General features: G+C 35.7%; 3 protein-coding genes across 6 annotated transcripts; 1 reads left to right on the forward strand and 2 right to left on the reverse strand.

Moving 5' to 3' along the window:
* The first annotated feature begins 205 nt into the window (after positions 1 to 205).
* Positions 206 to 9,753, forward strand: LOC105840730 (contactin-2). Of its 2 annotated transcripts, none has more exons than XM_012687755.3 (6): positions 206 to 562; positions 1,390 to 1,677; positions 1,918 to 2,108; positions 2,373 to 2,502; positions 2,879 to 3,019; positions 4,059 to 9,753. In XM_012687755.3, exons 1-6 carry the CDS (start codon positions 517 to 519, stop codon positions 4,079 to 4,081), a joined length of 819 nt encoding a protein of 272 aa, XP_012543209.1. In that variant the 5' UTR covers positions 206 to 516; the 3' UTR covers positions 4,082 to 9,753. The 2 variants fall into 2 exon arrangements, with proteins under 2 accessions (XP_012543209.1, XP_012543208.1); XM_012687754.3 differs by having other exon boundaries at positions 207 to 562; positions 4,054 to 9,753.
* A 198-nt stretch (positions 9,754 to 9,951) lies between these two features.
* LOC105840731 (exosome complex component RRP40) lies at positions 9,952 to 12,479 on the reverse strand. Of its 2 annotated transcripts, XM_012687757.3 has the most exons (3): positions 12,260 to 12,478; positions 11,962 to 12,167; positions 9,952 to 11,393 (listed from the first exon to the last, which is right to left on the reverse strand). In XM_012687757.3, exons 2-3 carry the CDS (start codon positions 12,165 to 12,167, stop codon positions 10,874 to 10,876), a joined length of 726 nt encoding a protein of 241 aa, XP_012543211.1. In that variant the 5' UTR covers positions 12,260 to 12,478; the 3' UTR covers positions 9,952 to 10,873. The 2 variants fall into 2 exon arrangements, with proteins under 2 accessions (XP_012543211.1, XP_012543210.1); XM_012687756.3 differs by having other exon boundaries at positions 11,962 to 12,479.
* On the reverse strand, positions 12,207 to 15,430 carry LOC105840725 (RING finger protein narya). 2 transcript variants are annotated; one of them, XM_028191570.2, is made up of 5 exons: positions 15,308 to 15,430; positions 14,199 to 14,322; positions 13,945 to 14,126; positions 13,187 to 13,404; positions 12,207 to 13,042 (listed from the first exon to the last, which is right to left on the reverse strand). In XM_028191570.2, exons 2-5 carry the CDS (start codon positions 14,311 to 14,313, stop codon positions 12,886 to 12,888), a joined length of 672 nt encoding a protein of 223 aa, XP_028047371.1. In that variant the 5' UTR covers positions 14,314 to 14,322; positions 15,308 to 15,430; the 3' UTR covers positions 12,207 to 12,885. The 2 variants fall into 2 exon arrangements, with proteins under 2 accessions (XP_028047371.1, XP_028047369.1); XM_028191568.2 differs by having other exon boundaries at positions 13,945 to 14,322.
* Positions 15,431 to 15,476: the final 46 nt, after the last annotated feature.

Genomic DNA, 15,476 nt, shown 5'->3' on the forward strand with positions numbered 1-15,476 from the left:
TAGAGTTGCATTTTGTGCAATCTTCAACGCTCAAATACACATTTATCTCATTTCAAATGCAAAATTTTGAGTGATTTCTCTATAAAAAAACATCTAAATTTTTTGTTTACCTTCTTTACCAATGATAGGTAAAGAGGGTCGCATGACGGAGGCACCAGAGGGAGTCGACGGCGCGATTCAATAAAATCGGGCGGCGCGCCGACGGGCGGTGTTCGCGGAGCACACAAACGCGCGGCGGGTGACAGATAGACGGACGGCTGGCGTGAAACGACGCGATGAGTTTGACAGCGTCGACGATCGACACCGAGTGACGCGCCTCCTCCTCTTCCTCCTCCTTCTCCTTCTCCGCCATCTCCTCCTTCATCACTCCTCCCCTCGTATCCGGAATTATTACGAATAAAAAAGCACGAGAGCGGCCGTTCGACATGACAGAAAGAGGGATGCGATCGAGGAGAGTCCCGTGACAAAACGCACGTCTCGCCAGGCGTTTTAGGTGGTTATTATTATTATGGCAGAATGGATGAACATAAATTGCTATTGTTGCTGATATTCCTTCTGGCAGGTAAGAGGAACTCCGACTCACCGTGTAATAACCACGAAAGACGAATGGAGCGAACGAGTGAAAGAAAGAGAGAGAGAGAGAGAGAGAGAGAGAGAGAGAGAGAGAGAGAGAGAGAGAGAGAGGGAGAGGGAGAGAGAGAACAGGATAGCTGAAAAAGAGAGAAAGAGAAAGATAGAGAATGTGAGAGACATGCTTCCGTCGGGAAATAATATACGTCGCGATCCATATCCAACGATCATGAGATCCGCGGACGATCGTTACGATTCAGGGTCGAGTTATGTAAAGTGGCTATCTTGCTGCTCTCCGTATAGTTTCGCACCGCTTTCCGTTGCCATCTGCGTCACTTGTCGCCGTGCGAGTAATGGCAGGAACCACCTGCCGCGACGTGACTCCTCGTGCGGTTTTTTCCTCGTCGATTTTCTTACATTAAGATGACACGTCGAGTTGTCAAATTGTATAACGATGGAAAATCCATTCATCTTAATTACATTTTGAAACGATGCAAATGTTCGTTCACATTTTTTTAATGAGAGAGGAATATAGGATGTAACTAGGATTAAAAGATCTTTGATTGTGATTTATTTGTAATCTGTATAATTTTCATTTAATGTTGTCTATCTAGCTACGTCAGTTACTTGTATATTTGTGAAGCAATCCTTTTTATTAGATAACTTAATTACATATTAGACAATAAATTCATTTATTAATTGTTCAGATTTGCTGAGCAATTGATAGTCTAGTTTCTAAGGTTACTATTAATTATTATTAATATCTTTGATGTCATATAAAAGACAAATGTTAACAAATAAGTATCTGTGAATTTGCAGGATGGCAGGAGGCAGTGGCAGTGGTACCGATACGGCACGTTGCCGTAGACGTCGGAAAAAGTCTGAGACTAGCTTGTGCCGAGGAAAGTGCCCTTCCACATAATGAGGAGTCCAATGTAATGTGGATAAGAGAGGGACGGGAGGACGGGCAGAGCGAGCGATTGACAGTTGAACCGAACGGCATGCTGGAATTGTTAAATGTCAGCGTGGACGATGCCGGCAATTACTCGTGCACCTTGGACGACGATGTCGACGCTGTGAAAGCTAAGATCAACGTGGAAGTCAGAAGTACGTTGTAACTTGCCTATCTTGACGTTACGAGATATTCATAATCACGTGTGACAGATATAGTAGATTTTATATACAATCGGAAATTTCGAGACACAAAGTAGCCAATGAGTTTCAGATTCATTAAAAAATTTTAATAATTCAGGTTTGTGGTTCGATAATCTTATTCATCAAGAAACTTTAGACACAGGAATAAGTCAGTAGATTTTATTTCAGCGTATCTCTTTTTCATGTCTGCAGCACCTCCTCCAGCCTTGCACAATGTGTGGGTCAAGCCATCCACGATATTGGCCAACATTCTCTGGGAAGTGGCTGGTACCGGCGGATATCCTATTATAGACTTCACTGCCGAATATCGTTTGAAACCAGTTGCAGGTGAAGAGCCAGAAGAATGGAAGCCAATTATTCCAACACACATTCCTCCAAATTCTGTAAATATCCTCAATCTCGAGAGCGTAACAGAAAACAGGGATGCTGAAAAATGAGATATAACTCAATAACGTTATATAATACCGTGATTATCACACACAACAGCGGAACATTATTTTATGTCATAATGTCCGCTTCAGTTTTAATTGTTCGTTATAGACTGTAAAAAAATATTTTTACGTTACAGAGTTATTCCATCCCTTTTATGAAAATAGATTAATTGAATTAGAATTAATTAGATTAACGATTGTGTTCTGTCTTTAAAGAGACAAATAGATGTGTACCACTTGGTACCAAACACTACGTACTCGTTCCGAGTGTGGGCAACCAATCAGTTGGGAAAAGGAGAGATCGTGGAGGTCGAGGGTCACACACATTACAGTGTAGAAGAATTGGGTATTTTGTTGCAATTATTATTACATAATTATTTTTCTGTCGGGACTTTTGTATATAGAAATTTTTTATAGTGAGGTAAAATGAAACTCACGACTGTGTATGGATTTATAGCTGAAACTGTTGTCGCTAAGTTAAAGAAAAATTAAATACTAGGTCGTTTATTAAATTTATTTAAAATATCGAAACGTGTTGGAATTAAAAGTAAAATGAAACCTACGTTTTTGTAAATTTGTTTTAATGAATGGCAATGGTTTTGACACACTTTTCGTATGTAATGTAGAAATCAGAGATATATCTTTCTATTAAACATTTCCAATATACAATATCTAAGCTAAGACTAACACAAATTTATTATGCGACTATAACTAATTTTCAGAGCTCGCCCGACACCTTTTAGCCGGCGTAGAGAATTTCGATACACGCGTATGGGTGGCAGCCGTAGGTATTGTGATGGGCACACTTTTGATTCTTGGTTTAGGTACATGTTACCTACTCTATCGCGAGTGCAAGACACCCTGTAAGCATCCTATTTGATAACCGTATCGTAAGAGCTTCCGCTTCTACTCTATCTCTTTACTGCTGCTACTATTTACTTCTTTCCGCTGGTTGGATGATCATTAATATTCATGGCCTTTCTAATAAGCACGATGCTCGAGAAAATCGTTTTTTCTCTTTCTCTCCATAGAAGCCTTCGTGCAATTTAGCTAAACAACATACATCATACATCATTGAACAAACAACAGGACCTGTTAGCATCTTAGTCGGCTAGCTATGAATTATCCATGACCTTGTGATCTTTAGCTTCTCTCTACTACGCGACAGCCATGTTTTTCGAAATTATTAATACTTTTACAATATCTCTCGTTTCTATATTCTCTAAGCATTTTGCAAACTTCTCATTAGATTCAACATTTACGTCAAATGCGACAACAATTAACGGAGATCTCATCTCATCAGTATTGTATTATTAATACGACACTTTTCAAATTGCCGCACCGAATACTAACAACAAGCACAACACAAGTAAAAACAATATTTTTATCTTTTACAATATATGGCACTCATTGGAATGAAATTTTCTCGAAACTTCTCAATAGAATTTTCTTACTGCAAATTTACTTATTATTGAATCTTTTTGAATACAAATATTTTCTCTTATACCGATTAGACTATCACTTAAGCTGTACATAATGTTAACAAGCCTGCCAATAATAATTTAGTGATGATGAATGAATAGAAAATATTACAATAGTCATAGAAAGCATTATGGCCTATAGTTAAGTAATATCGATAAGATCTCTGACAATATCGAGGTAGGTAGGTAGGTCAAAAGTAGCAGGTTCATTTGTCAGGCAAACAACGTGTTTTGATTGGCATCGGGATCTGGTGCATTAATTGCATCAGAAATGATGTAGGAAAATGATGACATGAAATTCCGTGAAGCGTAAATGTTTTGCAGCACCTGACAAAAACCGGTGAAGGGAAAGGGTAGAAGCTAGTGAGACCTGTGGCCTAGACTAATGAAAATTAATCTCCGTTCCGAAATTGCAGCGCAGCTGGAGGAGCAGGAGGTGATTGAGCTCGTCCCCAACATCATTCTGAATCCGGGATTTTTTGATGAGCGCACAGAACACGTACCGCAGGACGAGAACTTCAACAATCAGACGACTACGCGCCTCAACAACAACAGCGTCGTGCAACCTAGGCGGCTTTAGCATTTTTTGTTTAGCTTAGATATATTGTTCCGCTCCAAAGTGAGCAAGTTGGACGCAGTTTTCCACATGTACATCATTTCGAACGTAAGTAACCGAATTTATCGAAAAGGCCTCGAGTTTGTCTAAAAAAAAAGTGAATAACAATGATCGACGAAGTCGAAAGACTATTAAACACAAGACTCTGAACGATCATGGAGAAAGCAGAATACTTCGGGGAAATTTCGAGGGATACTTCGGCGAATCGTCAGTAGCTCAGAGTGCCTCGCTGATTTCCTCGGGATTTCTCTTGCAATCGGAGATCGAAAAAAAGAAAGTGAGAGAAAGAGAACTGGCTTTTATTCTAAAAGGGTTCTAGAGCCCATGTCTCTTTAACGTGATTTTAAGAAGATTCCCGTTGGACATTTATAGAAAATTGCTCTATTATTCTTGGAAGATTTATAAGGAATTTCAAAGCTAAGACGTAGATTTTTATATGCGCAGTAAAATAGAGGAGAATGTAATTTAGATAGATTAAAGCTCATTTTTTAGAAATACGGGAGATAACTCTCCCTATCAAAATATTATAATAATATTAAACGAATCATGATTTCAAAGAAACAAACGAGACTGGCGAAGCGGAAGGAATTGAAAAAAAGAAAATAAAGATTCTCATTCTCGTTCGATCTCCGATGTCACAACGTAACAATGAAGTGTTCAAAATCAGAATGTAAAATTCCACGTCAGATTTCTTCACGCGAGAGGAGATAGATTTTCTAATGAAACGCTTACCGCAGGATAGCTCTCTGTCTCCCTCGCGTATCATTTCTCAATAAGACACACTCACAAATGATTGCTCAGTGATCGAGCTTAAGAAAAAGTGGAACTCCTGTGAGCCAAAAGAAATGTAGTAAGACTGTAACTCTAAGAGTATAATCTAAAAGAACTTGAAGTGAATCTTACACGTAATGAACGAATAATATTTAAAAAAAGACGAAGATGCATTTTGCGTTTGCGTTTACCTTTTGGAAAAAGTGACGCAATAGCATGCAAGTATTGAGATTTTTTTAACATGCTCATTTATCGTTTAAGCAAATCGGATCATACGTATATATATCTATATATATATATACAGTATGACAAACTTACTGCCGTTTTAAGGTGTGCGCAAGTCGTTAAAAGATCCTTCCTATTGGAATTTTGCAAGTCTCTTTTCCGTTACAAATTTATCTTCGTTCCTCTTTTGCGTCTCAGACGCGCTACTGTTCGTTATGTGCGCTCTTTGTGTGAAAAATCCCGCGAATTCGAAAGGATTTTGTAGGATGAGAGAATATAATATCGTTTTAATTCTTTTAACAGTTAACATACGAGCTTTTATTTTTTTACGTACGCGTTTACATTATTTTGCCCGTAATATTTTTCACGCTAGTAATCTATATGCGATTATTTGAGGGATGCGCAATATATCGCTTCGACACACATCTGCACCACATCTATAATAACCATCACATCTATGTCTGCGACTCACACACGTTGTTTCGTAAGAAAAATCAAATTTTCTCAAACAGCGACTAATAAGGGAGGGAAAAAAGAAACGAACGGAACTCTGCGAAGCACAAGTATCAATAGGTGTAATAAACGGGAAGAGATACGTGACGTTCCACTTCGGTGGCACCGTTTTTTCCCCCGATGATACGCGATCGATGTCGTGTTTTCTAATTAAGAAAGAAGTCCGCTTGTATCCTTTCATTAGCGCTGTCGGAAAATAAAGGGCGACCGGGAAGTGGATCGCCCTACAGCAGCCTACAAGCGTCCGCGAGGAGTAACATGCATTTTCTTTGCGTCGCGTGCAATAATGAGATTTCAATAATCACTAGCACTTAATTATACACTTAATGTTTAAATAAGATGAGATAGAAACACGTTACATATTTTGAATAATGCTAGACGTGGATGAATCTCTGCTGATAATTGAGCAACTGGACAGTCTACAACACTGCGTCGGGACATTACGTCTCGCGCGTGTATACGGGATTTCAAATGTGTTAACGGCAGTTGACGGATGGATTTCTGCTAATGAAAATGAATGTTTGATGTAGAGCAGTAGTCGATTTCAATGAATACATTGTTCCGTTATAGTTTTGCCCATTTGATTATTTGATTTGTTACAAGAAATGCAACACTTTGAGATATTTGTTAAAATTTGTACAGCTTTAGCTTTTTCTCGGATATATCGGATCCTATAATTTTTCTATAACTTGTAAAATTATTTTATATAATAATTCGCACATTCTCTGTATCAGAGACGGTAATATTTTAATTAATTAAATTGATTAAATTCACTCAAGGCATAATGACACGCATAGACACGTATAAGTTTCATGCCAACTGTAAAGTATGACGAGGTACTTTAATGCACGCAGGTTGTATAAAAATTGGTTGTGCGTTGTTACATTGAGGCTTTGCATTTGCTTCTTCTTTTAACGCACATTCTTGAATACATGCGTGCATGTATGTACATACGTGTACGTGTGTGTGAAAGACTGGTGATATGAGAGTAAGCGAATTGACATTCAGCTTCGTACTATGCACTCTGTGTTGTGAATGGTATAGATATATATATACATATAAGAAAATAATACAATAATTATAATAATGATATAAAAATACGTGTATACACACACATATATACATATATAATATATTTATATAACCGAGACATTATGCTATTTTAGGTATAAGTAAAGACAATTTTTTATATACATTACGATTATAATGCTAAAACCTGATGATAATATTTATCTATATGTCGAGATAGACGATGATTCTATGATACTATAATGATACCACGTCTGGCTTTGCTAATCGACGAATCTCGCTCACGAAAGTTACTTATGTAGTGCATCCCTCTTTAATTTGCCACGGAAGAGTCGTATTATTTTCGCCCACATCAATGCAAATCGCTATATTTAAGAACAACGTATGAAAACAAAAATTTAAACAAAAGTTAAATAAAAAATTATAATAATGTAGATTTTCAACACGATTATAAATTTAAGTTTTTATAAATTATATAATAATAATAATAGTGATTATTTACAACTGTAATTATAAGATTATCTTCTATAACGATATAGTTAATTATAATTAATTTAATTCTTTTGCGATTTGCAAAGTACTATGAATGGAGCTATTTAATTCTTCGGCTAATACGGCTCTTCAGATTTCCAACATTAGAAATTTTAAATATAACCCTTTACTTTTTATCAAATGTAATATTAAATATAACAACCTAATGCCTATAGCAAAAACTACTAAAGAAAGCCGCTTTGTCTCAGAGACGAAACGGCAATAAGTATAATCCAACACAAATTATTCTTATAACTATTGCTAAGCTGATAAAGATTGCGATAACAAACTGTTAAAAAAACATCGTGCGTCATGGAATTTCTGCCATTGTACTGTGTGGAGGGAATAGCATATCTACACGCATAGATGTATTCGTGTAATGGAGATTATTTTTTTTATATAGAAAAAACGCATCCGCTACTAATTCTTATCACTATAGTAAGTGAAAAATGATAATGGCATTCTGACGAACGAAGAATTGACGTGCACACCAACCGCGCGCTTTATATATATTTATATAGCAAATATATTTTCTATTCCTTTCTACAGTTTAGGATTAAATAAGAAAATCGCCGATGATAGATGGGCGCAAGCAAACAAAAAATTAACTGGGTCATGAATCGTGATGTAGAAGGAAATATTTGATGATGTGATGAGATTATATAATTGTGAGTGTAAACGTACACCTACAGTAATAATGGCAGATATTTTATATTCATATCATAAACACGATAATAATCTATGTGCTATTGTAATAATCCCTATAGGTGCAATTTTCAGTATGTTTGTAATTTTTAAAGTGAGACATCGAGAGAAGACAATCCTGAGAAAACAATTTCCCACTGTTAATTTTCAGATTTTCATTTTGCGCTCTTATAAATTCTTTTGTAAATATTCTTAATTTGTTCCTTTATAACTACTATAAAACTTATTAACTTACTTAACATATTTTTAGTATCATATAAGATTCTAAAACGGATTCTTCTTTCTAAAGTTTTAACAATTTTTCTCTGAAAAACAATTGATTTTTCCAGATCACATTTCTTTTATATTGCAATGTGTGTCCTTTCATCGATGCCTCACATTAAATTCGTTTCTTTTTTTTCTCTTTTTATTTATTAATGTATTTTTATCTTCTTCCGCGAATAGTTCTCCCCGCTTCTCTGAAATTTATCTGATCAGTTCACCTGCATACTATCGTTGCATCGCTTATGTAACAGCACCATCGCGTTAAATGTATATCGCGTGCATGATTAATCGTTCTCTTATATCTTGCATAATTGTCCCCGATATACCTCGATGATTAGTGCACTCTTTGACGAAAAACGTATATATTAAGCGAAGCACAATGCCAATAGAATATAGTATGTTTATGGTCGCTAGTGCCACCATGTATCGTCCCCCAACATACATATTTGCCTGCCTAATTACATCCCGACGTGCGATGAACATATGCGTGTGATTTCTACAAGAGAAAAAAAGAGAAAAAAAAAACGCTACGGCTTCTTCCATGATATGACAGAATGTACCGATAGTTTCGTAGTACGTAATTCATGTCAGATTACTGGATGTTTTCCTACTATGCGACTAGAAAATCTTATTTGTTTCTTTTCGTAAAAATTGCCGCACATCGCTGGCATAGCACTGTTCGTGACACTTAAGACCCTCATGTCGCGAATACATAATTTGATTCGATTTGTTGATAATTTATTATAATTAGTGCATAACAAACTGTATATTCGGGATCGGATTTTAGGGTACATTCCGAGATGTAGAAAGAAATTATAATTATAATTATGTAGAGTAATATTAATTAATTCTAATTGATTCTGTAAATATTATTTTTTTAAATGTAATTCTATTTGCGACGTATTATAATTTGTAATTTAATTATTTATAATTATAATATTAATTTATAACTTTAGCTAGTCAGCTTTTAAGCTTATATAATCATTTATTTTCTTTTTTAAATTTTATTTATTTTCTTTGTCCTTTAAAAAATCTTTTTACAAATTCTTCGTCTTGTTTTGTTGTTAATTGGATCTTATTGCATTTAAAATTATTTTAGATCTGTGATGTAGATAATAAAGGAAAATCCGATTCTGAATGTATTACGTACTGTTAATGTATTATGTATTATGTATTATGTACTGTTTTATAGCATTTAGATAATGTCTTATAGAATTTTATTTTAGTACAGTGCTGTGAGATGGAGAGTAGGGGCCATAAATGACCAAAAAGAATAGTTTAGCTTTAATAAGTATACTTATGTTGTTACTAATAAATTGTTTTTGTTTGCTAGATATCTTATCGTTTTTTCTGTTATACTCTGTTGCGTTTATGTATAACTTATTGTTTTTCTTCCTTTTGAATTGATCTTTATGTTATGTATATTATTTTACTGTATCAATAAAAATCTCAGTCAACAGTACACGTGCAATTAACAATAAGTTGTTATTGTTGTTTATTGGCGCAAAAATATTCTCTACGCGACGTTAAGAGTTCGTAGAAAATTATGGGCTATTCAATAAACATCTTTCAATAGTTTTACAAACATGACAGCTACTTGGTGATTAAAAGATGACTATAACAGTTTTATTATTTTATATTTTTCTTTTTATTATTAATAGGAGCAATGTTTTTAAGATTGTTTCGCCGACGATTGTTTTTTTTACGTACATGGTTATATGATTTAGAATTGATTAGAAAGCGATGGCAATGAATACATTCCACCAAGTACAAAGATATTTTCTATGTAATCTGGATTAGACACACATTGCTTTTTCGAAATAACATTTTGTAAAATAAAAGTAATGGTTGTGCTTGAGTGCAAATACTGTCACTGTTTTCACTGTTACGGCAGATAACATCGTATATAGTCGCGCGCACGGCTCAAGCGGGTTGAGATGAGCATTACACTAGGCACATATCAGCGAGATGTAATGGAAATTATCGTAATTAGAGGCGCTCTGCACTCTGTATCCTTATATTGATACCGTTTGCGATCATTAGTGTAATATCGATATGTGTAATATCCGAATCTCAAGTCTCTTTTGTTAATACAAAATTAAACATTGAATTTCCTACGAGAAGCGAGTTTCTTTTTCACTTCTATAATCGCTAAAATATGTCGATTATATTTGTTTTGTACCTTGACTTGTATCATGTACAATCATGTTGTTTTCACTTTTAGTAATATTTGTACCTATAATTTAAATCTACGATCATCGCGAGAATGATTGTCACAATGACTGTCTCACTCTATAATAGTCCTACACGTGAATTATCAAGAAAACTTCCAGATTCATTTAAAGAATTTATTACAAATATTATTCAATAAATGTAATCGTCACTAAGAAACAGCAAGTAGTTATTATTTCGCATGCCAAGGTGGAATTGGCTTCAAAATGTATTTGTGTTGATCTACATACAAGGGAAGATTCTAATTTCTTCTCTACTTTATTTGGAAGAAACATCGAACTTTCGAACCAACCCCTTCGCGCTAACAGTAAATTCCAACAGTGAATTCTCCTCGACATCCTGAACTGGCGTTACGTCATGAGAAGTAAAAGCTTCTCGATTCTGGCGCAGAGTTTTTGCATCTCGCTAGGTACCGTGTACTCCGCCGCCAAAATGGCGTTCGCCACGGCTATCGTCTCCTGAACCGACCGCGCCTTGATCCATATCCTGCCGTTCATCCCGACGGCGAGCTCGTACGCCTGATTTCGACCGAGCAGCTTAAATAATGGACACTCTGGATTGAGTAGCTTCCTCACGAGGCTGAGCGAGCAGGTGAACATCATACCGTCCGAACTCAGCATACCCAGGTCGTTCTCCTTGCCCTGTGAGTCCACACATACCAATTCTGGCTCCATATCTTTACTGGCAACCAGTAGTTTGGCATACACCAGATCACCGATGTGCACATCAGGCCGGTTCTTCTTCGTGGCACCCTCGAAAGCTAAATAAGATAGCGTCGCCTGTTCGCTGCCCCCGATGTCCACCTTGTAAATGTCACCGGTCTTCTGCGTCACTATGCCAACCACGTTCTCGCCCCGATTGGGAATGTATCTGTGAATAAAGTAAAAGAATAATTTCAGATGGATAGATAAATAGTGATTAGCATTTTTAAAAAGGGTCAATTGATTAGTTTTTATTTTTACTGAAGGCATCAAATTTATTTTAATAACAATAATTTAAATTATCAATGTTACATGCTAGTCAAATTAAAACAAAATAAGTATCCCAATTTGTGCTGGATAATGTAATAATTATTTTAAAATTAATTTTACAATGACACAATAATTTTAGGTTTATAATAATTGACTTATTGTCAATTGTAAATTGTAAATTATTGCTATTAAGAAACTATTTAAAATATTCATTTAAATATGAGTCATGTCATTTTGGTTCCTTGAACTTAATTGCCTTTTAATCCAGCAGACTCCAGAAAGATAATTAATGTGAGCAAGACGACGTATGAGTCCGCGCTTTCTCTTTCATTCTTATCCCGATCATCTATAGGATTATCGCCGGAGCAAACTAGTCTTATCAGAAATATCCTAACTCTCTCTCTACAGGAGGGGATGATACCGGCATACCAACATGGTATTTCGATTTGGAGCACGTCATTTCGTACCGTTTTTGGTAACTGTCTACGTAGTAAACAGACGGCTCGCGTTTTCGCAAGACACCTGCCTTGCAGACGAGCACGGCATCACCCTCGCGACGGAGTCCGGGACCTAGGATCACGATCTCCCTCTCGTTTCCTCGTTTCTTCTGGACCGGCCCGATGTTGTTTAAACTGTCGCCCGGCATCACTACATCGCCCACGCTGACTTCCATCTCGAGGAAAGAAAAATATATTTTTCAATTTTTTAAATCTCATTCGCGCGCAACTTTCTCGTCGTAGCTTCACTGCGTCGCGGTCGCCTAACCTCAAAAGCGATCACGTGCGGCCGGTCTCAAGAAACGCGAAATCATCGCCATCGTGCTGGTGATCAGGATTGATCGACAATGATTAAAGCAAACTAGCAGTCGCCTTATATTTTCGCACTTTTTTGTTCTATTTTTTTTCTGCCAATACGCAATACGTCTAATCGCGTGTTTATTTCGGATGCAAAGGTGCAGTTATGTCACACAAAGAGCAGTTCCTCTTCTCAGCTGATTCTGGCGAAATAACCAATACAATTTTTTTAATTTATCGATGTGTAATGTAATACGTCGATTGCGAATACGAAATTTGTAAGAATACTAGTAAAAATGCATTTTATAATTAGAAATATAATCATTTAATGTGATAATTCAATATCTATACATTTTAAAGAAAAATAATATGTTAAATTAAAATATATTTTATCAAATACATGTAATTTAATCTTGTCAAAATTCACAATAAAAAATTAAATCACATTTTTTCTTATACGCTGGACGAGATCGTTTTCTTTTAAATTAAAAAGGAAATTATGACAAAGTTCGCTTACATGTAAATTAAGTGAGACGGTATAACGAACTTGAGACAATATATGAAAAATGAATAAAGGAAAGAGTTGTCCTGTTAAATTTAAGACATCATGTTGGGGAAACCAACAGATCTCGGTGGTTTACGGCTGGGTATGCGAAAACCATCGGCGCTTCTGTGCTCTCTCCTCGAATCGACTGATCGTATGGGTGTTATATTGGGAGTTTTCAAATATTCCATCGAGGAATTTACAGAGTACCTACAATACAGCAATAAGATCAAAGGATATCACTTAGATATTCGAATTATCTATAAAATGGCATAATTTGGAGAAACGAATTTGCAACATCTTTATCTCGTTTGGAGATATGGCACCGTACTGTTGAAAGTTTTCGCATTTTACCCTGTGCTCGACGCGTGGTTCATGGAGATACCGGAATCGGGCGGTGTCTCCATCATCCGGAAGCTGGAACGTGAAGTTTCCCTCCGTTGCTCAGAGAACAGCAGCTTCTTTTCCAGCTTGTCCTTTTCGTTCTTTAAAATCATGTGCTTCTCCATCAACATCTTATTATTGCGCCGTTCCTGCCAATAGTGGGTCTTCAGTACCTCATACTTTTTATCCTTGAAGCGCCCATTGAAATGTAAAAAAAAGATAATAGGAATATGAGGAATATAAAACACAATATACAAAAGATGTTTAGTAGGTGAGAGTAATTTTAAAAAGGGCGATTCTAGGTGATGAAATCAAGAATAATATGAAATGTGAATAAGGCTTTGTTTTTTAAATATAAATTTTGAAATATTTATTCACGCATATAAAGTATACTTAAATGATAAAACATTTATTATTAAAAACGAAGCCTAATTGTTACTATATATATTATTCTTAATTGTCGTCTCATTTTATTATCAGAATCGTTCCTTAAATTTTCTCTTATTTGTTGCCGAATGCAAGTACGATGATAAGAAATCACAAAAGATTAGGAAAAATCAAGCGGTGAGAACCCAAATGGAACAACAAGTCGCAACAACGTCAAAGTGACATAAAAATCGTGATTGATCGAAAAGTGATCTTTGATAATGATTTTGTAATCATTCTTACTGCTGCGACGACTTCTTATTCCACCTGGGAATGAGATGACATATGCTAATTTTATATACAAGTTCATAGAAGCGTTGCATCGTTATCTTCAGCTGATTGCTGCGGAACGAGTCGACCTTCATCAGCGTCTCCAGAGTCTCGATGAAGGGCTGGAAGTACGAGATCAGTTTCGGTATCAGCGGCTCCTGCAGTGGTAATGATATACTGCCGACACGCTGGCATTGCGAGCATTGCTTCTCGACTGCAAAAAATCGCGAATCAGCGAGGTGGAGGAGACTCAAAATCGTTAAAATTATATACTTAAGTTTGAAACCTTGCTGCAGACAACCCTGGCAGAAGACGTGGCCGCACTGTGTGATGTGGTACGGACGTTTACCTCTGTATATCGGCGAGAAGCACTTGTTGCAGATTAGCGCGTTCATCTGCATCTTTGGATACTGAAACAGAGGAGTGCAATTTTTATAAGACCGCGCAATTCAAGCAAAATAGCAATCGTAATTTCGATCACGAACAATTTACGAATTTTTATTTTTTGTTACACGTAAAACTTGAATTGATTATACGTTTATTCTTCCTTTTCTTTGAAATGGCGCATTAGAATGACGCTCGATTGTTACGGTTCGATTTTAAAATTGAATGCGTGATTCTTTGATTTATAAAAAAGAGCTAGCGAATTAGCACGATTTCGAAATAGTAAATGACAAATACAAACGCAATAAATGAATGATAATTAATATGTGTCTGTTCGTATTATTAAATATCTTATGTGAATACCTAATTGTGAATTTCAAATAGTCTTAAATAGCAAATCGCGAATCATTTGGTCTGTTCTTTCTAGCTGCACTGTTGCACTGATGCAATAAGTTAGAATAAGAAAAAATATACTTGTCTTACTTTAACTTATTGCACCAGTGTAATAGTGCAGCTAAAAAGAACAGGCCAATTGTTTAACTCATACAAGTTCAAGATGTGAAGTTAAATATATATGGATAAAATCAAAACTTACTGATGTGTGTATATATATATATATATATATATATATATATATATATATATGTATATAATGTATACAATTAACTAGATTAATCGAACGCTACTTCTCAAATGGGAAGAAAAAACCTGACAAATTTTATTCGATGGCGTTAAGAAATGAAAATCACGCAATTTCGCGGCTTCCTTCACGATGCAGGCACCGACGATAAATTCGTGATTTGTGAAAAAAGTAGTACAAGTAACAAAAGAATGATATTTTACGATTTTGAAGGAATTATTTGATCAAAGTGGAGTTGAAGAAGATGAGAAACATCTTTTAAGTAAAATCTTCTATTAAAGCTTTCGAACTAAATCCTTTAATAAATTGTTACATATTTCATAATAAAGTGCAGTTATATGAATGTTTATCCGAATTTGCTATTATCTTACCACAGCTGCAAAAATTAATCATATCACACATATGCACACACATACACAAATATAACACACATTCACGGCTAGTGCATGTACACTCATTTGGATCTATGTGTCCATGTTTTTAGCTAAGATAATAGTACACAAGAAAGATACAGAGAGCCAACCAAACCTGTATCTATCC

The sequence above is a fragment of the Monomorium pharaonis genome, chromosome 11, assembly GCF_013373865.1.
Source record: "Monomorium pharaonis isolate MP-MQ-018 chromosome 11, ASM1337386v2, whole genome shotgun sequence".
NCBI classification, from domain to species: Eukaryota; Metazoa; Arthropoda; class Insecta; order Hymenoptera; family Formicidae; genus Monomorium; species Monomorium pharaonis.